General features: G+C 36.2%; 1 protein-coding gene across 1 annotated transcript; it reads left to right on the forward strand.

Annotated features, from left to right (window-relative positions):
• Positions 1-1,902: 1,902 nt before the first annotated feature.
• LOC149735083 (protein mono-ADP-ribosyltransferase PARP4-like) lies at positions 1,903-23,319 on the forward strand. The gene is made up of 34 exons (XM_089879733.1): positions 1,903-2,173; positions 2,665-2,854; positions 3,127-3,263; positions 4,845-5,029; positions 5,488-5,605; positions 6,043-6,168; positions 6,427-6,591; positions 7,063-7,250; positions 7,485-7,602; positions 7,855-7,976; positions 8,344-8,571; positions 8,764-8,869; positions 8,939-9,088; positions 9,492-9,623; positions 10,026-10,112; positions 10,767-10,990; positions 11,478-11,559; positions 11,865-12,005; positions 12,411-12,539; positions 12,946-13,089; positions 13,344-13,552; positions 13,960-14,059; positions 14,544-14,732; positions 15,014-15,094; positions 15,493-15,675; positions 15,965-16,066; positions 16,312-16,495; positions 16,837-17,136; positions 17,535-19,586; positions 20,085-20,167; positions 20,616-20,724; positions 20,976-21,040; positions 21,578-21,695; positions 22,383-23,319. The coding sequence occupies exons 1-34, from the start codon at positions 2,009-2,011 to the stop codon at positions 22,511-22,513; spliced, it is 6,843 nt and encodes a 2,280-aa protein (XP_089735859.1). The 5' UTR covers positions 1,903-2,008; the 3' UTR covers positions 22,514-23,319.
• The last annotated feature ends 226 nt before the right edge of the window (positions 23,320-23,545 follow it).

A 23,545-nucleotide genomic window follows, 5' to 3' on the forward strand; every position in this document is an offset into this window, starting at 1 on the left:
ACGCACACACACAAATATACACACTAGCAAAAACAGACACACATAAACAGACACACATAAACAGACACACACACAAATATACACACTAGCAAAAACAGACACACATAAACAGACATACATAAACAGACACACACACAAATATACACACTAGCAAAAACAGACACACATAAACAGACACATATACACACACAGACATACACACACACACACAAAAGCACAAGCAAAAACAGACACACAAACAGACACATATACACACACACACACACACACACACACACACAAACAAACAGACATACACATTCATACTTATAAACAATAAGCCTAAACCACCTGAAACCGACATCCTTGGTCGGCGTCTTCGTCTTTGCTCTTCTCTCTTCGTGCGTATACCGCCGCATAATTAAACCTGTGCACACTTAAGCCTACAAACACCTCAAACCGGGTATCCTTATATTGGCGTCTTCGTCTTTGTTCTTCGTCTGTAAAATAAAGCATATAGTTACGTCACAAATTTGCATTTCAATTATAACAAATTTAAATCCTACTTTGTGAGTTTTCATTGTTTAAAATAACTAACTTTGATTTTTTTTTAGCAAAAATACTAATAATAAACAATGATAATATACATAATAAAAAATGATAAAATACTTTTTCAGTCTTGTAATAAACAATAATAATATACAATACCTTGCGCTTTTCTTCGGCAGCTTTTTTCGCTGACTTTTCTGCAACAGAATAATCGTTAGATATCGTACATTGTTACGTCATAATTACCTTCATTCCATCTTTACGCCATGGCCCGCTTGATCCTCTGTGACGTCACACACCATGTTCTAAAAATATCGAACATCTTAAAACTGCCTTTATTTGCAAAGAAAGATTGTGACGAAACAATGAACTTACGAAGTGGGTTCTTCTGTTGCGTCATCACCACTTCGTGACGTCACATCTTCGATGTTTCTAGAAAAGAGCTTATGTACGTAATAATGCCAATTGTGATTTATACTTTACCATTTCTTTGATCTTCTTGCTTCGCGCTTATGGCGCAAATATAATTAGAATATACAAGTAATGTGCCTTGCATCGACGCAAAACGCGCATGGGGCCCCATGAAAAAAATCGCGAAACGTACGTGATACGTGTAAAACAAAACGCATTGTGATGTCGCATGAATAGTAGAGCGATTACGAAATAAATAAACACTATGACGTAACAATAACGCGCAATTTGCAAGCGATCAAGGCGTTTGTGACGTAACGAACGCAGCGACTGTGACGTAACGTTGCGAGTGACGTGTATCATGACGTAATAAAAAGCATCGCGATTCGTAAATTCATAAACGAATTATAAGAATAAATTTAGTTTCGTAGGCAAGACACAAAACTTGGTAAGAATAAGTAATTATTAATTAATAAGTGTTATTAAATATATATTAATATAACTGTATACTAGTGTAATAAAATAGTAATCTAATATGAATATAAGTTAGTACATTATGCTTAGTTATAATGAAAAAATACTTAACTCAAGTCTTGCAGGAAAGCTTCTTAACTTTTTAACTATTAACCTGGTGTGGAACCAACTTCGTTTAAATAAGAATTTGATGCAAAATCACGTGGGAAGCGAACCAATCATCGAAAAACGGGGAGGAAGAGTCAGCTGGTGCGGGGAAATAGTCACGTGGTATAATTAGCGGGAAAATTAAACTTTTTCCCGCCTAAACTTAAACAAATTATTTGTTTATAACAAGACATTTAAAATTGAAGCTGTTTGCATATATTATGTCCGAAAACTGTAAGTTTTTACAATTTAGTACAAAAAAAATATTTTAAAACTAACAGCAAATGGCCCCTAAAAAAATTGAAAAAATAAAGCGCCGCTTAGCGAAAATAGAGATAAACAATTCTCCGGATCATAATATTATCATTAGCCACGAAAACTTTGTATTTCCTTATTTAGATTATATGTTTTCAACTTCAATGTTTAGATTTATGTTTGTACATTAATCATGACGATAATTATGCACAAAAAGTGCGTTGCTGCGAAAAATGGCGTTTTCAAAGACCGTTTGTTTGTTTTGGAAACCGGTACTTCTTCTTACAAGTATAAACAGGATTTAAGAAGCAAAATCACGAAAAATGGCGGCACCATTTCATACCTGCTTACCAAAAAGGTGAAATGACCAAAATATGTTTAATAAATTTAATTTACAAATGTATTAGGGTATTACCATACACACGCAAGGTAATCCTTTAGCTGGTGGCCACCTGAAATTTGGTTTCAAAATGTTCTATAGCCACACTAATACCTGCTGTCTACTTAGTTTTTCAAAAAAGTCGTGCGTTTGTGTCGAAAATTAACAAAATTTCAGGTGGCCACCAGCTAAAGGATTACCCACACGCATGAGCATAAGTGTAATGTTAGGGCCTTAGGGGTTAAGTTACTTACCCCCTTACCCTAACTTTGAAATATTGGTGACTTGTATGTTTAGCTTTTAGCATAAAATATCTCAATTTAGACTCGTGTACCCTATGTTTAAAACTATGATTGTAATATAACTGCTTTTAACTAAATCACCTGAGATTTCACTACTAATTCTAACGCCTATATGCTATTCACCCCTAAAAATACTAAAATCTGTAACATAAACGAAACCCTATACAGAGCCATTATGTGGTTTCCCAACCGAACACGGATACTTACAAAACACGAAGAGCCTTAAAGCTTGGAATCCCAGTTGTATCATCAAGTTATATTGACGCATGTATCCATGATAATACGTTGTTGGACACAGATGATTATGCTTTGGATGGCGCGACTAAATCAAAAAGTTTCAAAAAGGGAAAAATTAAAAGTAAGAAGATAATTAGTTTATAGCCTATTTTTTCAAAAACTAAAGACTAAACAAAAACTTTCTTTAGTAAATATTACAACAAGTGGAATAAAAGCGTTTAACAGGGTTGTGGTTTAACGGGGGCTCGACAACGTTTAACAGGTGCTATCACTGCCCCCCTGAGCCCTTTGCCATAATGTAACAATTTTTTTGTAAATCGTGAATATAGCAACCATATTTGCATTATATAGACAGTTTTAAGTTATATTTATGTCATACACTGTTTGTTTTAGTTACGGGATGGCGGAATGATCCTGTTACAAAATTAGCGAAACCTGCTTGCAACATACCAACCAAGTTTAAAAGTGAAAGCAAGAAATGCCCAAGGTTTACAGAGTCTTTCAGAGTTGCCAAGTTTTTCATTTTACAAGTACGTTGTTTGTACTGTTTATACGATATGTATCAATATTGTATATTTTTTGTTGTGTATTGACAAACGTAAGGCACCCGTAAGGTGTTACAACTTGACAGCGAGCATGGAGTGTATGAATACATCATGTGTGTCTGGTGTATAAGAAGACACCCGTGTTATAACTTGACAGTGAGCATGAGGTGTATGAATGCATCATGTGTGTCTGGTGTATAAGAAGACACCCATGTTATAACTTGACAGCGAGCATGGGGTGTATGAATACACCATGTGTGTCCGGTGTATAAGAAGACACCCATGTTATAACTTGACAGCGAGCATGGGGTGTATGAATGCATCATGTGTGTCTGGTGTATAAGAAGACACCCATGTTATAACTTGACAGCGAGCATGGGGTGTATGAATACACCATGTGTGTCCGGTGTATAAGAAGACACCCATGTTATAACTTGACAGCGAGCATGGGGTGTATGAATGCATCATGTGTGTCTGGTGTATAAGAAGACACCCATGTTATAACTTGACAGCGAGCATGGGGTGTATGAATACACCATGTGTGTCCGGTGTATAAGAAGACACCCATGTTATAACTTGACAGCGAGCATGGGGTGTATGAATGCATCATGTGTGTCTGGTGTATAAGAAGACACGTAGGCGTAAAGTTTTACTAAACGTTAGGGTTGCAAAAACCAGAAAAAAAGGAAGTCCTCGCGCCGGTAGGCGCGAAAAAAAAAACCGTTTGCAACCCTTTGTTTTCGGTTTGCAACCCTTTAAATATGTGCTTTGTAAAAGCTCATACAAACGTAAACGTATTCAGAATTACGTAGGGATGAGACAAATTAAAATTACGCGCGTTCGAGTCCGTGTAATGAGAAACGGTCGAATCCGATTGCCTGGCGAGTGACGTCACAGTAGCTATGTCGCATGCGCCTTTCGTCAAGCCCGCACGAGTGTGTGGTTATCTTACAAACGAAGACCCATCCGTCGGAAATAGTAGGTTTCCAGAACGAAATATCGCTGAAATAAACTGCCTAAATCGTTTCCAACACTGCTTTATATTTATATGCAATGTTTTCCTCAGGCAAGCAGCATATTTATTACGAAATAGTAGGGATTCACACGTGGATTCATTGCATCATAATAGCGGTTGTTTGAACCTGGCAATTGATTACGACATAATAGCGATTCACACGTTGATTACTGACGTCACAATAGCGATTCACACGTGAATTATTTAGCAAACAGGAGTTTAAATACCAGTTGAATGCATTTGTGTCGTGAATGACGCATCGGTATTGACATATTTTAACGAACGTAAACGAAGTTTGTTCGCAGTAATAATGGCGTCTTCGTTTGGTCGAACGTAATTCCTTACGCATTATTAGTATTGAGAAAATCAAAGGGTTGCCAGGCAACCCTGCAACCCCGTAACTTTACGCCAGTGAGAAGACATCCATGTTATAACTTGACAGTGACTATGAGGTGTATAAATACACCATGTGTGTCTGGTGTATAAGAAGACACTCATGAACTCAACAGTAAGCATAAATCTCATATCTAAACACTATATATTTTTACTAGGGTACAAAGATAGACAAAAACAAGCAACCCCAAACCTGCCTATGCGTGTATGAACTACATATTGCTGACAGCGGTGATACAATACATGTTGATAGTGAAGCAAAATACAGAGTAATTGAACATTGGTGTGACTGGGACCAGGGGTCTATACTTGGAACAGAATCTTTTGAATATTTCTTTGACAGGTTTGGTATTTGTATATGTTGGGCAATGGTCATGTTAAAAGTGTATTGTGTTAACTGTTGTTTATTATATGTAATATTGGCCTTTCAATACAGTGGGTAGAGACTAGAGTATATGCCTTATTACCAAAGGAAATGGCATCAAAGCTTGGCACTACTTCCGTTTTTCGATGTGCACATTCTTGCGCAAGATATTAATTACTCCAATCTCCAACCCAGTGCTCCTTTATGGGATATCTTTACAGACAAAAAACATTTACGCACAAAATTTTCTGGTTAGAATTAATATTCTGTTAGTTCTGCTACCAGGCATAGTATTAATAATATTTTAGTGGTTATTTGGTATAAAAACAATGGAAATATACTACGTTTTTATACCAGATAAACCACTAAAATAGTTGTACTAAAAACAAAAAAATACAATTTTATCAAGTTTTTACCAAAGTTTGTTCAAATTACAGTTGTGCAGATGCACTGGTCTCAATGCAATCATTAGTGACCTCAGCAAGCAAAACTTATTCCATGAAACACCTTGATAAAATGCCTGTAGATAAACTGGGATCCTTCAAGCTGAGACAGGTATGTAACATACATATGCGATGACTTTAAAAAAGAGAGTTCTTAAACTTTAAAGAGGCGCAATATAAGGTCCATTAAAGAGTGTCTATGTTGCTTCTCCATAAGCTCCTCAGTTTAAAATAACAGATTTAACCCTGCTGTTAGGTGTCTGTACAAACAAGCAGAGCCAAAGTATATTGCATTCACCACATTAATCAATGAGGTTCCCTATGTGTGTAGCTGTATTTTAACAATGTCACCCTAGATTTTACTCTGCTGTTAGGTGTCCATACAAAAAAGCAGAGTGAAAGTAAAATAAAGCATCTTTGTCTTATTTTACCTACGCCATATAGACTTAAACACAAGTTATTTTATCAGGTTACTGTACACAGTTAGTGTAAATAGTTGCCGCTATGTGATTTGAACCCATGACCCCTTATCACACTTGTACTTTTCAGCTGCTTGACGAAATGGGGGCCACAGGGGGAACCCTTCACCCTCAAGTTGCAAAATTCATATCAGAGTTACTTGCGCTGGTTTTTAACAATTTAAACTTCGACCCAAGAAGTTTAAGTCCCGATCAGGTAAAATGTTTTTCGCAATGATTGGAAGTTTAAGGAAATTTGTTGATATAGGTTTAATTATGATGTCATAACTTAGTGCTTCTCAACCCTTGGCTCATTTAATTTGATTGTTAACTTCAAAATAGCTTGAAAGTAACTTTCTTGTACACGACCATGTATGGCAAAAAGAGATTTTCTTGAAGTAGATATCTGTTATATAATATACATTGCACTGTTTTTTTATCGCATCAAAGTAAATTCAGTTATATTTTTACTCAGATAACAAAAGCTGTCGTTGCTCTTGTTAAAATTCATGAAGATTTGTTGGTTGGGAAAAGCACAGAAGAATTATCCAATGAACTTTACTCAATACTGCCCTGGTCGGGAGATAAACCTGTCATTTGTAATATGAAACTGTTGTCCAATATGCGGGACACTGTACAGGTACGCACCATGTATTACAGTGGCTCTTAGATTGTTTAACCCAGCCCCCTAATTTGGTTATTTGGGGGCATTTTTTTTGTATGGCTGACAATTTGGACAACCCTTTAGTGACCACTGGGTTGGAGCAATTGCTTTTAAGTGTTTTGCTGAAGGATTCATTCACTTTTAATTAAGCGTCTTAATTTAAAACTTAAAAAAAAACATGTTAATTCTAGCCATTAAAAAGAGAACATTCTCAAAAGTTTAAACTGAGTATTAACGAATTCAGAATTTATCTCACTATTAGTTAATCGTCTTAATTTAAAACTTTTAAATAAATGACCGCAGCTTTAAACTCTAGCTGATAAAGACAGCATCCTTATGAGTTTAACGTCAATATATTGAGTTAAGAATTTAATTTACTTTTAATTAGGATTCATAATTTAAAACTTACAAAAAATAACCTCAACTTTAAAATTGTTTAAATTCCAGCTAATGAAAGACAGCATTCTGATGGTTGAGACATTCAACTCCAACCTTGAGAGTTGGGATGATAAGACTGACATCCATGATCATGAGGTCGCTTCTTTCTATCGAGCGCTCAAGTGCGCTATCTGGTGGATGGATCCAGACGAGGCAGAACATCAAGAAATGATGAAACTGCTTCACCAGTCAAAGAGGTTTTCTACAATTTTAGAAAGATTTCTTTTTTTATAATTCTAAAATGTTTCTTACTTTTTGACAAAGCTAAAAGTTTGTTTTATTATTTTTTTCAGAATTTAAAAAATTTTTTTCTGGTTTGGGAATTTTTTGGACAACATAAAATCTTGAAAATGGCTGTTCTGTTAAAGCTTTAACTTTCCCATCAATGTTTTATCTGCCCAATAGCAAGACATCATATTTATATTCCACAGTTTACCAAATGGTTTCAAAGTTGTGAATATATTTCGTGTACACCGTGAAATAGAGGACGAAAACTTCACTCACAATTTAAGTGAAAAGAGGCTTCTGTTTCATGCTTCTAAACCACAGGTAATTATGTGTTAGACTTTTTCATATGTTTTATATAAATATGTTAAACTGTATATAGGATATGCGTCATGGGTTTCGGCGCTTTTGAAACTCGTACCAATCGTAATTGTAGTTTCTGTAATTTTTTAAAAACTAACATTTTTTTAGAATTTTTTGACTGCATCTTCTTATGGTAAAAAATCTTAGAAAAAAAAAGTAACTATAACTAAAATCTAAGAAATATTGAAAAAACTAAAATGTTTTTTTTGTCAGAATTTTTTTGGAATCTTGTCTCGAGGTCTCTTGCCCCCCTTAGTGGTGACGAGTGTACACGGGGGAGATAGAAGCGACGAAGGGAATCTTGGGAGTGGACTTTATTTTGCTGATGATGTCAGGTGAGTATCAGTGCCCAGTGGTAACATAAGCGCCACGTTGTTTTTTTAACATAATTTTTACTCAAGTTAAAATACAGTTACACTCATAGTTGTCAAACATAGGAAATCTCATTGATTAATGTGGTGAATACAATATACCTTGTTTGTTTGTATAGACATCTAACAGCAGGGTAAACCTGTTTAAGGCCTAAACATGTTGCTGAACCACATAAACAAATGTTTTTTTGTTATTTTACCTATAAATTCTTAGTATTCCACTATATCATTTGATTCCATAATGTATTTGCCAATACATTTTTAGTGGCACCAAACCCTTATTATTTCTAACTTGTAATTTCCTTTCAATGACACCATTTTTCATTCCCAGCACAAGTGCTCGATATTCGAACCCGAACCCCCAAACCGGAACCCGACTTCTTCTGATCAACGAGGTCGCGCTTGGTCGCATATACGAGTCAACCAAGCGTGACGTATCGTTAACGGCACCTCCTAATGGCCACGACAGCGTGAAAGCCGTTGGAAAAACTAAAAACCCGGATTCCGAGTTCAGTTCAAATGAGTATGTGGTTTATAACACTGACCAACAACGAATGCGGTAAGAATTAAACTTTTTTTTTTGTATCACACCTCTGGGTTCAAATTTAGCCATGGGTTTGGGCCAACTCAGGTCCTATTCTTTGCCCCATAGCATGCCTTGTAGTGGGACCTCGCCTTTATTGATTGAGCATAACTTTAACCCTGTACAGTCTTTGTATGTAAAGAATTGAACTTAAAATATTTTCCACAGTTTTCTGGTTGAGTTTGTATTGGAAGGCGACCAAGTTATTAAAAAAACTTCGATAGCGAAAGAAATTTCACTGAAAGATCCGGAAACCTTAATAAAGACGGATTCGGTAAGTTACCAAAGTACCTGTAGTTAAATATTAACACCAATGAGGTGTATAAATATTTTCAACTTCAAGGATGTGGAAAGAGTATCTTTAGAAGATGTGACACAAATTACCGACCCAATGGAGTTACTGAAACCTGGTCTTAACATCCAAGGGTCAGAGGATCAAATTCCACTGGAGGAACTTCATGTTCGATCTAAGATGATTGACATGGTAGCAGAGGTGATTGGATATTTTGTATTTGTTTTATATAAGGGTAAGGTACTCAGTCAGTCACCTGAGACCTGGGATGTAGGCTTATTGGTCCCAGTCCATTCTATAGGGATGAGGTCTTCAGTGAGGCACTCCTGAGACCTGGGATGTAGGTCTATTACCCTAACATCCAGGGAGCTACCATCTAGACTTCACTGAGACAGTTTATAGACACTTAATAATAGATATTGTATTCTATGAAGGTGAGGTGTACAGTAGGCACACCTGAGATCTAGAACGTTGGCTTATTGGTTCCAGTTATTACAGATTTTTGGGAAAAAATAGTCATTTTATTTATTTATTAATCACAAAACTTACCTAGAATATTTTTTATTCAACCTTTATAAACCAAAGTTACATGATATCCAAACAGGTTGTAGTCCTGCAGCAATACACCAACACTTCCACTGCAACATTTGAAGCTAAATATGTTTTCCCTTTGGATGATTCGGCAGCAGTTTGCGGGTTTGAAGCATTTATTAACGGGAAACATGTAATTGGAAAGGTAAGACTTATTTGAGATTTGTTTTTTATGGCGTTTCTACTATCTGTAGAGTTTAAATAGAAGAATGTAACTGTATCACATTTATTAACTGGAAACATGTAATTGGGAATTGGGAAGGTAGGGACTTATTTAATATATTTTTAGTATTTATGGTGTGTTTCTGTAGCTTAATTTGTTGGTGTGTTAGAATACAATTAACGTTATGCAATAATGTCTGTTTTTGATGCTTGTTTTTATGAAATTTTGCTTTTAAGTATATTTACAAAATATGTAACATTAATTCTAAAAATAATGAATAAACCAGTCTTTTTAGGTCATTTTATTTGCTCTAAGTTGTATGGTTTTATGTTTTTAAGTCCAGGAAATATTACTTTGTTTTTAAATATTTTCCCCTCATTCTAGGTAAAAGAGAAAGAAGTCGCCCATAAGGAATACAAGGAAGCTGTGGCGGCTGGCCATGGGGCTTATTTAATGGATGAAGAAAGAGCTGTAGGTTGTTGTAACTAAACTAATGGATATTTATTTTACTGTGGCGGCCTGCCACGTGTGTGTGCGCCGACGCGTACACGAGTGCCTTTTTTCCCACGTTAATCTATCGTATAAATACCGCGTCTCGTGTTCATTCGCCCTCTAAGTTTACCGCTCGCAATACAACATACCGCATCCGCTACATTACAATAATTTTAATTACTTTATAAAGTTTATAGTTTGTACTAAGTATATGGTTTAATGTACTTGCTAAAATGTTTGTTTTTTTGAACCAAAGAAAATATGTCATATATAGTAGGGTGGGGAAAGACGGGACACTTTTAGCAAATAATATCCAAACATCCTGGTTCTGTTTTAAACAATTAACAACCGTCTATAGAAGTTGTGAGGATACGGTTTTATATTTCTTTAGGTGTACTTTGTTTACTACCAAAATGGACAGAAAAATAAAATGAAAGGTGTCCCACCTTCCCCCACCCTACTATATATAATAAAACTCCTGCCGTAATCTACAAATCACTCTTTCTATAATACATACCCCAAGGTCTCTGTGTAGGTTTTAATTTTTAAACCCTTTTAACGGAAATTAAACAGTAGAATTTTTCAGAATGTAAAGCTAGTTTTTTTACAAGAATTAACAAACAATTTTTTCAGGATGTATTCACCATCAGTATTGGCAACCTTCCCCCGAAAGCTAAAGTTGTGATAAAGATTACTTATGTGGCTGAGTTGTCTATGGTGTCTAACAATGGCCTTGAGAGCATCCAGTTTAAGCTGCCTGGATCCATAGCACCTAGTGTGCGTGAAAACACCCTGATAAAAGGACCTGTGACGCAGTATGAAGTGGACAGGGTAACAGTACAGGAATCTGCTGTAAGGTGGGTACTGTTCATGTTTTGGAAGGATATGATAACTGTTATAGAATTTAGAATTCTTGGGGTAATAGGCCAAATCTGGCCTATTCTCATGTTTAGAATAGAAATTACATTGTTCATTAAACTTTGCATTAAAACTTTCATTCCCTATCAATGAAAAAGTTTCAGCATGTTATCGAAATTGTAAAATATGAGTTTACATTCATGTTATACCTTGTCATAAGGTGCCTGCTTACTATCAAAGTGCACTGCATGCTCACTGTCAAGGTACAATAGCTTATAACAGCATGAGAATAAATCTCTCATCATATTCTTCTAGCTTCTTTAGAGAGAACTAGCCACTTGCTTTTAATAAATGTAACTTATTTATCCTCGCATGGCGGGGTAATGACAGTCATTATAACACAGGTGTTCTGTTTCATACACCTTGTGCCCGCTTATGAATTTCCATGCATGTTACTTTGTGGGTGATAATGACATTAATTTATAGGAAATCTTCTCTAGTCTTGTCCATAGAAATGCCATTCAGTATTCGTAAACTTGAGTGCACGACCCACAAAGTTTTAATCAAGGTAACAAGTAACAACTGTTTATTAGAAAAATTTAAGTTTGAATACCATATCCTTTCTTAAGCTTTATCATGCATTATACAAGGTGTGAACTGTTTTATAAAAACGTCTCAGTTAAGTTATAACATAGACATAAAAATATTTTACTCACCCCCGAAAAACACTGTTTTACAAAATTATTCGCTTATAACACTTTAGCGACGACTCGTTTGGCCAACAACGAGCGGCAACATTATATATACTTTAAACATTTAAATAGTTTTGTTGCATAAAAAATATGTATATTTTTTTACTTCTAAACTCTTCAGCAAACTGATACCAAGGCGACGATACGTTTGGCCAACAACGAGCAGTTGGGTGGGGCTGGGTTCAACTTCCTGGTCGGGTTGGCTGAGGTTCACGTGCCCCGAATGTGGGTGGAGGAGGATGATGATGGGGAGGGGGGTCAGGTGGGTGTTTCAGTGGGTGCAACTTATTTATCTTTGCGTGGCGGAGCAATGATAGTCAATATAATTTATAACACAGGTGTTCTATTTCATACACAGGTGGTGTGTAGCTGTATAAGTGAATGATTAAATGATAGTAGTTAAAGAAATAGATGTTCTGTTTCACACACCTGATGCCTGCGTACAAGTTACCACCTATGTAACTTTGTGGGTGATTGTCTTTATGTATGGCTGACGACTTGGGCACCCATTAATGACCACTGGGTTGGAGCATTTGCCATTAAGTGTCTTCCCCCAAGAACACATGCACGCACAACGGTAGCAGCATTGAGCATTGAACCCGGTATCTTTGTTTACAAACTGTGCCCAGTCTCAGACATGAACATTAAATTCTCTTTTATCTTTCAGGCTTGCATGCTTGCCTTTTATCCAGAGTTTGAAGTAGATCCTGTCACCAACTACAGAGCCATAATTCTAATAGATATGTCGCAATCTATGAAAGGAGAGGGTGGGAAACTGGAAACTTATTCAAAGAAGGTAAAAGTTTGGTTGTAGTTTGTCTTACCTAGTGGTCTCTACTCTATATATATTTTATTTTACAACAACTGTCATTGCAAAGATTTAGTCGAGATCACTTATGAGTTATAAAAACTACATTTTACTTGCACACTATTTATTTTTTATTGATACATACTTGGTCACTGCTAAATAGATAAATAAATAACTTATTCGACAAACTGTAATCTGAATGCCAGTAATGAGCTAACTTTGGCCAACATCCCAGGTCCCATGAAGTGTCACATGTGGCCTCATTCATATAGAATATAATCTTAACCTATATGCTGATATAACTGACTGTTGCTGTAATAGGCCAACACTAATCTACAAATACATATGAATTGCTCCAACCAAGTGGTCACTAATAAATAATAATCATATACAGATATCACTCATGATATTGAAGCAACTGCCCAAGAACTGCTTGGTTAATATTGTAAAGTTTGGATCATCATATCAAGAGTTGTTTGTATATGAACAAGAGTTGAGTGAAAATGTGGTTTGGGAGAAATCGGTGGAGTTTATTCAGGTATTGTGTGTGTGTGTTTGTGTATGTAACACCTTTACAGTGTAATTATACAAGAGGCTCACTGTTGTTTATAACATGGTTGTCTTCTTATACACCAGATACACATGGTGTATTCATACACCTCATGCTCACTGTCCACTTTTAGTCTTGCGAAGAATTTAGAAGAATATTTTTCGGAATTATACCAGTTTAAACAACGTTATTTCGAATAACGTCTAAAAAGTACAATAATAAGTCTTTGTGTAAATTTTCAGTCTTGCTATGCGAACATGGGAGCTTCAGAAGCTTGGCGACCTTTGACCTCACTGTCATGGGTCAACGATTACGAAGGCACTGACAGATTATCGAATATATTCTTGGTAAGCGACGGACAACTGGGTGAAGAGAAACGAACATTAGATGTCGCTGCTATGTTGGGGGGTGGGCGCAAGTTTGCGAGTCGCGTGTTCACTTTTAGCTTGGGGTGAGTTCCTGTTTGTTGAGTTTTTGTATTTTTGTAGCTAGGTATTTATATGTTCTATATGGGTGAGGTCCTTGTTGTGAACCTGGAGATTAAGACCAGAGTTGTTCCATTACCCCAACACTGTATATACACATTCTATTCTATACACAATTTCTAACAATATATATATAAATACACCCCAGCACCGAAGCCAAAGTTCCATTGCATTTAAATTAACATTTTTTAATTTGTAATTTCTAATATAACATTACGTGATAACTTATTATAAATCCACCACCTTAGCTCAACAACCAACATTTACACCTGTTTAGCGTTAATTTTTCCACGTTTTAACTGTTATTTTGCAAGAATTCAGTGCATTTAAATTAAAGTTCCTAATATTGTATCATATAAATCCACCACCTCAGCACCACAGCAAACCAGTATCTACTAAAGAAGATATCTCGATCAACAGGTGGTTCGCATGAACATTTCGCATTCGATGCTAAATCGAAATGGGAACGAAAGGTAAGTTTAAACATTGCTTTTTAAATTTGGATGAATGAATATATGTGTCTGTCTGCGCTGTTGAGCCTGTTGTACTAATATAAGTATGAGTTGTGTGTTATATGTGTCTTTCTGCACTGTTTTACTCTCTTTTTCTGTGGGGTCTACTGTTGCCAGATTTAGTCAGTCACTACTATAGTGCATTTTGCTCTTCGAACCTGGCAACAAAGTTTGGAGCAAAATGAACGAGTCGTTATAACTTATGGAAAAAACAGAGTATAGAACCTATTCGAAAAAAAGCATGACCGTTACACCCTGCAGATAATAATGGAATAAACCATTTGATTTAAAAGGTTTAATGTTATGATCAAAAGTATTAAAAGGTCTCACTGTTAGTGTAAAAAATATATAGTTAAAAAAATTCATGAAAAAATAAACAAATTTCTGATTTTTCCCCAAAATTAAACTAAACAGTGTTTCCAAATATAAACCCATTTTCCACCAGGTCTCACAGCAGTTAGAGAAAGCTCAACAGCCAGTGTTGACCGATATAAAAGTGAATTGGAAAACATATAATGAGGATGAGGCGACTCAGGTGTCATCTGCTTTACCCAAGCAAGCACCGGAATATATAAGTTCACTATTCAACCAATCAAGAGTTGTCGTGTACGGGTTTGTACCTCACTGTAGGCAGGTGAGTGCATTTTTAATGAATGAATGTAACTAGCTTATTCTCCTGTGGCCGGAAAAGACAGTCGCTATAACACGGGTGTTCATACACCTCGTGCCCGCTTATGTAAATTATTTATCCTCGCATGCAACGGCAATCGTTATAACATGTGTGTTCTGTTTCATACACCTCGTGCCCGCTTACAAGTTACCACGTATTTATTTTACTTATCCTTGCATGACTGTCTCTTATAGCATAGAAAATGGTAAAACCACCCTAATATACTTCCTCATAAAACTTTTCAGGCAGAATTGTCGGCCAAAATTTGTGGTAAAGAAATTTCTACAGTTGTGTCTGTTAGTGAACTGAGTGTTACTAAAGGCAAGGTGAGAAAAATGTTTGAATATTTTTATTAAATTCTTATATATTTGTCTACTCTATGTATATGGGTTACCTTATGTATAAAAATCCTATATTTCCTATTTTCGAAGAGATAAACAAACCTATAGCCAAGAGGATGTAGGTTCAAGGCTCAATGCTGCTACCGTTGTAAGCGTGTGTATCCTAGGCAAGACACTTAACGTTAATTGCTCCAACTCAGTGGTCACTAAAGGGTTGCCTAAATTTCCATACAAAAGAAAAAAAATCCAAGAATTGAAACTATATGCAATTTTTTTAGACCCTGCACCGAGATTAATATTATTATTCTAGAACAAATTAGGGCGATAAAAAATGAAAACATGTCTCATCTTACCCCACCCTACTATAAGTGCAAAACTTTTAGACCCTGCACCATCTTACCTCACGTGCGTTGATCCGAGACTATGAAGACGGGTTGCATCATTTATCACCACTAGAGCGCGCTGAAGCAAAGAAATTACGAAAACCTCATATTATAGAAATGAGTGTAAAGCATTCAGTTGTCTCTCCTTATACTTCATTTGTAGCTGTGGAAGAAAGAAAAAAGGTTTGTCTTTTTCAGCCTTTTTCCTTTTTTACTTCAGTTCTCTTTTTTTGCAATTTTTCAGAGCCATTTCCTTTTTTTTCAGTATAGTTTTTAATATTTTAAACTACTTCAATGTTTTTTTTCAAGTTTCTAAAGATTTAATCTGCTTTTTTTCTACTTTTCTAATATTTTTTCAAGTTGTCAAAATTTAAACTTGTTTTATAGAGTTAAAACATTTAAATTTGTTAATTTTTATGTCTTTTTTTCAAAATTTTCAACTTAATTTGCTTATTTTTTGTTTCCCCCCAAGGATGAAGTGATAAGCAAAGGACCCAGCATCACCGAACTCCTGGATGAATTCACGGTCGATCTCATCCCAGAGATTGGATGGGAGAGTGAAGATCAGGACATGGTGCGTTTGTTTATATAGTGTGGCGGGGAAAGATGGGACATGTTTTTATTCTATATTGCCGTCCCAATTAGTTGTAAACTAAGAATATTCAAAAAGTTATATAACCGAAGGCTCTTGACTTTGAAAAATTATTGTTAAATGTCAGAATATTTGCATATTGTGCGCTAAAGGTGTCCCAACATTTGAGTTGAAATATACTCTGTGTTTCCTCAACCCACGAGGATATCATATTCTTAACTCAACAGCCCGCAGAGAACATAGAAGAACTTCTAAAATCAGCAGAGACAGCTTACTACAGATCTGTAAGAGAATCTGTGCGTATATTTGAAGCAGCTGAGGTAATGGCATATTGTGAAGATAAACCTGTTTACTGGCAAGCACAAATCATAACAACTATGTTGAAGCTGGGACTAGATGTTAAAATATCTGGTGAGTGTGTTGTTATATGACTTGCCCAGAGTTTACCGATTGAAGGCTTAACGCTGCTACCATTCCGGCGTATGTGTAATTGGGCACAACACTTGACGGCAATTGCCCCGCCACTCAAGGATAAATAAGTTACACTCAGTCATAAAACCAGCTTTTTTTAAATAATTGAATGAATGTAACTTATTTATCCTTGCGTGGCGGAGCAATGACAGCTATAATATGGTATACACCTCGTGTCGGCTTACAAGTTACCAGGACTGACTTTTTGTAATTAAAACTACAACAATTTTAATGTTTTTGAAAACTAATGTCTTATTTTCAATACTTTTTATTTTTGACAGTTGACTTTTTGGAAGAGCTACGCTTATACATGCAAGAACTTGAGCGTGAAGAAGAAGGGAAAGGAAAAGATCTCGTTTACTCCACACTACTACACAATGTTCCTGGGTTTGACCAATCTATAGACCTTTATACCAAGATTGACATTGCAAGATGTTTGTTGTATGCTGAGGGTGACTTACCGGAGGATACTGGAAACTCTATTGAGGTTGTACAACACTTGATGTTAGAACATTTAGATGAGACATATCCAAGGCATATAGGAGTATTTGGAACTGAGGGAAATGAAAGTGGACCATCAGGTTTGTAAATAAGATTCAAGGGTTTAAGTTAGAAAATGCATTGAACGAGAGGATAAATAAGTTACATTTATTTAATTAAACATAAAACTTGTTGTTGGCGGGGAAACGACAGTCATTTTGTTACCATGTAGGTAACTTTGTGGGTGTTTGGTTTTTATATTATGACTAACAATTTAAACAACCCATTAGTGAACACTGGGTTGAAACAAATGTCGTTAAGTGTATCGCCCAAGGACACATAAACCCACAATGGTAGCAACGACGAACCTTGAACCAATTACCTCTGGGTTAGAGGCAGGCTTGCTAACACTATTCCATATGCACCTATGCCAACTGTTATGTTCGTCCCTTATTATATTTAACTGATAAAACCTCTACAACCTTTTCTATTATTCCAGATATATTTGCTGATACTGGTGCAGATGCCTTTCAAGATGAAACTGCAGTGTATTTGGAGGCAGATTCTGAAAGTAGTGAAAGCGACCATGTATCTGAATATATGGGAGCAAATATATGTGATGATGTGTATGGTGAAGACACGTATGATAATATAATGTGGGGTGGAACTTCTACTGATGATTCAGTTGATAACTCCTCAAGTTCAGATGTAGATTCAAATTTATCCGATGGTAGTTTGGTGATACATAGTTCATTGGATTCAACAAATCGCACTGTTTTACGTGGGGGTGGTGGTCCTGGAGAAGTACTTAGTGATGAAGAAACATCAGATAACTGTGATTCTTCTGGTGAATCTTCTGCTTCCTATAATGAAAAACGGAGACGTTCATTTGAAGCAATGATTTCAGACCCAAATCGCACTGTTTTACGTGGGGGTGGTGGAAAAAGTAGTGAATCTTATAGCGATTCTTTTAATTCTCCTGGAGAAAGAACGAGTACCTTATTACAAGCCAAGGTTTTAAATCTAAAAGAGCTTCGTGTTTTAACTGGTGATGGCCCTGGACCAATGCCTACAAACAAAAGAACAACAGAAACTGATGGTTTGTCTGCACAATCTTCTGGTTTTTGTGGTCAATCCTTTGGCTCTGGCGAACCAGTTATAAGATTAGCAAAAGGTAAAGCTTTACAGCATTTGGTATCGAACAGACTCCAAGTAGCTAGGAGGTTGCGCCACGAGTCCAGGGAGCGAGATATGCCAGAAAGAAGAAGTTTTGATGGTCAACATGTTAGTTCTTCTGCTAAACCACAAGTATCAGGTATGGGTCTTCAAAGGGGTCCCGGCCCAGTTGGTGGGAAAACTACTAAACCTATGGCTACAGACCAAAAAGCACCAGAAGAAGACTTTGGTTTATATGGTATATCTTTTTCTGATGATGATGATGATGAATCACAAAATAGATTGTTATCAGCTGAGATTTCAGTTCCAATTCGGCGTTCTGTATTAGCTCGCGGCGGTACTGTGCCAATGTCAAGTGCGCAAGAAAAATCAAAAGATTTTGATGGTTATGAAGATAGGCCAACTGGTGTGACAAGACAACTACATCTGTTACGAAGTGGTTCTTCTGGTGTTTCTGGTGCAAACAAAATACCAACACAAGTTTCTGCTGGTCAAGAGGATTTGTCTACTCGTGCAAGCGTATTTGGTTTATCTGCAACTGGTGTTGCTTTTGGTTCCTCTAAACCGACACCACCAAAAGTATTCCCACCTAAGGCACCATTTAGTTTTGGGTCACAGGCACCAAAATCTCTGGGTTTATTGTTTACTGCTCAATCTGGTGCACCAGTAGCATTCGGTGCTCAACCAATAACTGGTCTTTTTGGTTCCAGCACACAAGAAAAACCAACAGGTTTAGATGCGCCTGGTTTCTCATTTAATATTGGCGCCGATAAAGTTCCAATTCCAGCTTCAAAGGCAAGTTTTGCAAGTGCTTTTGGACAACCTAGGCAACAACAACAACAGTCACTAACTACACCTGATTCCCCTAGGGTCCAAATAGCAATTAGAGCTAGCCGCGCCATGCCACATCATCCTGGTTTCCGTTTTAAATTACAAAGCAACAAGCATGAGGGTAGTAGTGACTTTCCTCAAATACAATCTGAATCTTCGGATAAGGGTTTCGCTCAAACCAGTGCAGTCACAATTGAAGATAAACAACAACAACAACAGAAACTACTACAACCCCCACAGCAGCTACAACAGATACAACAACAACCACAACAACAGGAACAACAACCACAGAAAAAGATACAACTACAACAGCAACAACAGCAACCTGACTTTGCAAGTTTCCAGAGTCTTCAACCGCCACACTCACAACAACAACTGACTTGTGTCAGTGTTAGACGAAGACCGATGCATCCATCAACCAAAAAGAAGTCTTTAACCCCTCTACCCCCCTCGTTATCTACCCCACCACCCCCACCCCAAGCAGCAAGGACAACTGAGTCAAATCCTCCTAAAGAGATCACACAAGATTTTGAAAACTTGCATGGTAAGTTAACATGCTAAGAAGAGAATATTGTGAGAATTGTTTTCAATGAACAGTTTTAGAATTGATGTAGCTGTTTTATCAGTTTTTAAAATTTAGGTTTGTATGCTAGATACTCATACCATTCACTATTGACAGTGTCCTTGGGCAAGACACCAAGTATTCACTTATTGGTTGTAGCACCCTAGGTGTTGAGGTAAGGGTCAGCTCTGGTCTAAACCCCAGGTCCCATGGCATGCCTCACTGTAGGACCTCACCCATATAGAATAGAATGTGCATATACAATGTTGGGGTAATGGGCCAACTCTGGTCTAAATCCCAGGTCCCATGGCGTGCCTCACTGTAGGACCTCACCCATATAGAATAGAATGTGCATATACAATGTTGGGGTAATAAATGTCAGTTTTTATTGCTTTTGCTACCAGGCATAATGTAATATATATAATTATAAAATATAATATATACATTAGCTTCTCTGGTAAAATCAACTTTTCTTTCAAGGTTTTGCAAAGTTTGTTTTCATGGCAAATCAGGAAGATTTTACAAAAATTAGGTTGATTAAACGGGCAAGAAACGTAATGAAAGTAAGTGAAGTTTAATTCTTTGTTCATATGAGAAACCACATATGCATATTATATAAACTGTGTTTGAATGGATGATATGTAACTTGTTTTGTTTCATACATACACATAAGACAAACCTATTTTAGATTGAATGTAACTTATTTATCCTCGCATGGTGGGGTAGTGTCAGTCGTTTTAACACGGGTGATTTTTTTCATAGACCATGTTCCATCTTACGAGTTACCACGTATGTTACTTTGTGGGTGTTTAACTCTGAGTCGCTCCACCACGCAAAGATAAATAAGTGCAGTTGTTGTAAAATGTAAAGCCATTTGTCTTTAGCCGTTTTTTTTAATTTTTTTTTTTTTAGGGCTAATACTCTTTGAATTTCTGCCGTTTTTGGAATGTGCAGCACATGTTAAATGTAGTCAACACTTTCATCCAGTTTTTCAACTTTTTGCTTTTTTAGGACAAACATTTTGAATTATCAAAAGAAGTTTTAGAGGACGATATTCAACCTTATCCATTATACATGGTGATGGAGGGTTGGCTGGTGGAAGCCGGTGTGAGGTCTCTTGGTAAGCTTAACATAAACCAGTACATTCCAGTTTAAAGCAGCTTATATACACTCTATATATAAGTCTATATTTATATACACAGTACTATGTTGTATATAAGTCTTTGTTTAATGAAGCCCACAAAGTTACCCAAGTATTGGGTAACTCGTAAGCAGGCACGAAGTGTATAAAACAGAACACCCATGTTATAACGATCCTCATTGCCGCACCAACTTGAATTGCATTTAATCGTGTTGTTGTTTACTTTACAGGTAAGCGCATATATAGCATGGTATTGAAAATGCTATTCACAGCATTTGTGAACGGTATACTGGAGGTTAGTAAAATGTGCATTAAATAATAACGCAATGTACTTAAGAATCAAGTGCTACGAAATACATAACAAATATAAATTGTGTTCATTGTATTGTAAATAATCTTTTAGAGGCTCATTTGGTATAAAAACATAGTGTATTTCTAACATTTTGTCTGGCAAAACTTTAGCAGGGAATGAATTATGTTCTATTGACTGGTATTTCCGATATTTAAGAGACTGATATTTCACCTAAAATGACATTATCACATTTTATAATGTATGCTGTGTTTATTCTATATGGGTGAGGTCCTACAGTGAGGCATGCTATGGGACCTGGAATTTAGGCCAGAGTTGGCCCATTACCCACTAAAAAAGAATTTTACTCCAAATGGAATGTTCTCATAAAATACACACTCATACACTAAGTTAAAGTGCTTTATTCTATTCTATATGGGTGAGGTCTTACATCCTGACAAGTACAGGACCTGAGATTTACGCCCAATTTTCCCATACAGTAAACGCCTATACACAAACTAACTTGCTCATCCTTACATTTAGGAACTTCTTCAGTCAGACCCTGTTGTTACTGCTGATAGCAAACTGCTGGAAGATGCTAAGCTATGGTTAAAGCAAACAGATTCTAAATACCCTGGTCTATATGCTAGACTTGAGTTGGGTAAGTCTTCTTTTATTTATAATGTATAATTTTATATTAATCTTTGTAGTTTTGTGTTAGTATTGCATGAATGAATGTCACCAGAGTTGGCCCATTACCCTAACATTGTATATACACATTCTATATGGGTGAGGTCCTACAGTGAGGCATGCCATGGGACCTGGGATTTAGACCAGAGTTGGCTCATTACCCCAACATTGTATATGCACATTCTATTCTAAATACAAAGTGCCCTGCTCTGTATGCTGGGCTTGAGTTAGTTAAGTGTCTGCTTCTATGGTGTTTTATATTTGTCATAAGTTGTGTGTTTGTATCTAAATGTCTGTGTATGGTAAAAAGCCACATGAATTAATGTAACTTGTCCTGTAGCTGTAATGTATCCGTTCGTATGAGTCGTTATAACACAGGTGTTCTGATTCAAACCCCTTGTGCCCGCTTACAAGTTACCACGTATGTAACTTATTTATCCTCCCATGGCAGGCCAACGACAGTCGATGTAACACAGGTGTTCTGATTCATACCCCTGCCCGCTTACAAGTTATTTCTTGAATATTGTGGGGCTGCTAGGATAAATAAGTTACATTCATTCATTACATATACCCATTTATTTTTAATACTCCCACCATGCAGGGATAAATAAGTAAGATTCATTCATTAATTTGTAACTTCCTATTACTTTATCCTTAGGTGCAAGCTGGCCAAAAGCTGCTGAAAACTTTGTTAATAAATTAATGGATAAGATTGCAGAGGATCCACGATTAAATGTAGAGAAAATGCTACAAGTATTTGGTTATACCTATGATCCTGATCTTAACTAACTGATGTAATATGCCAATGCCCCTATTTAATATGGAGTTCATTTATTTAGATCATATTATTAAAAACAGAATATGCTGAGTTCAGGAATTTTTGTGTTCGTACTCGTAATATAGGTACTGTGGCAAAGTGGTCAAGGTACTTTATACTCTTTTTCTGTCCGTTAATATGCCACTAATAATTTCAAAGCTAGTCCTAACCTAAAAACTGCTGTATAATGCCAATCGCATCTATTCTATTATCTTGTGTTCAAACAGGCTATGTGATTTCTATATATTCTGTTTTGCCTTTAATATGGCACTTATAATTTCAAAAACTAGTCCCAATCTGAAATTAACTACTGTCTAATGCCCTGTTATTACTAAAGTTTATGTATTCCAAAATATATTATGCAATTTCCATAAATAATCCTATATATTCATTCTCTGCCTTTATATGCCACCTGTATTTTTAACAACTTGCCCCAATCCAAAGTTAACTGCTGTATTTTGCCACAATTACTGTGTTATTATAGTTCATGTTTTATGCTATTTGCCTATTTTCACTTATAATTTTTGTATATCCATTTTCTGTTCTTAACAATGTTAGTAGGTACCCTGTCCTATCTCTTGTTTAATATTTATATAAAGTCAGTAATTAATTTGTGAAGTATATAAACTTATAATTTCTTTACATCTTTCTTTTGTTCAATAGGCCTTTTCAGTTCATTGTTCGTGTGTATTCAATTCGTATTTCTTATTGTATTGATTATAAATGGAAAAATGTCAAAACATAATCCAAATATGAATACAACTTTGTATACAGATTATCATTTTTCTGAAAAAAACATGTGTGTATTCAAGCTTTATCGAAAAGTAATGAGAATGAAATCAAATATCTTGGATTTGCCTATTACCCCTAAACCAAGGGATTTAGGCCAGAGTTGCCCCAACACCCATTGATTTAGGCCAGAGTTCCCCATTACCCCAACACCCATTGATTTAGGCCAGAGTTGCCCCATTACCCCAACACCCAGGGATTTAGGCCAGAGTGAC

The sequence above is a fragment of the Ciona robusta genome, chromosome 6 (genome assembly GCF_009617815.1).
Source record: "Ciona robusta chromosome 6, ASM961781v2".
Taxonomy (NCBI): Eukaryota; Metazoa; Chordata; class Ascidiacea; order Phlebobranchia; family Cionidae; genus Ciona; species Ciona robusta.

Coding starts and splice junctions, on each gene's coding strand:
- LOC149735083 (XM_089879733.1), top strand. CDS start 2,009: ATGACGATAATTATGCACAAAAAGTGCGTTGCTGCGAAAAATGGCGTT. Junction 14,060..14,543: donor AATCGAAATGGGAACGAAAG/GTAAGTTTAAAC, acceptor ATTTTCCACCAG/GTCTCACAGCAGTTAGAGAA. Junction 14,733..15,013: donor TTGTACCTCACTGTAGGCAG/GTGAGTGCATTT, acceptor AAAACTTTTCAG/GCAGAATTGTCGGCCAAAAT.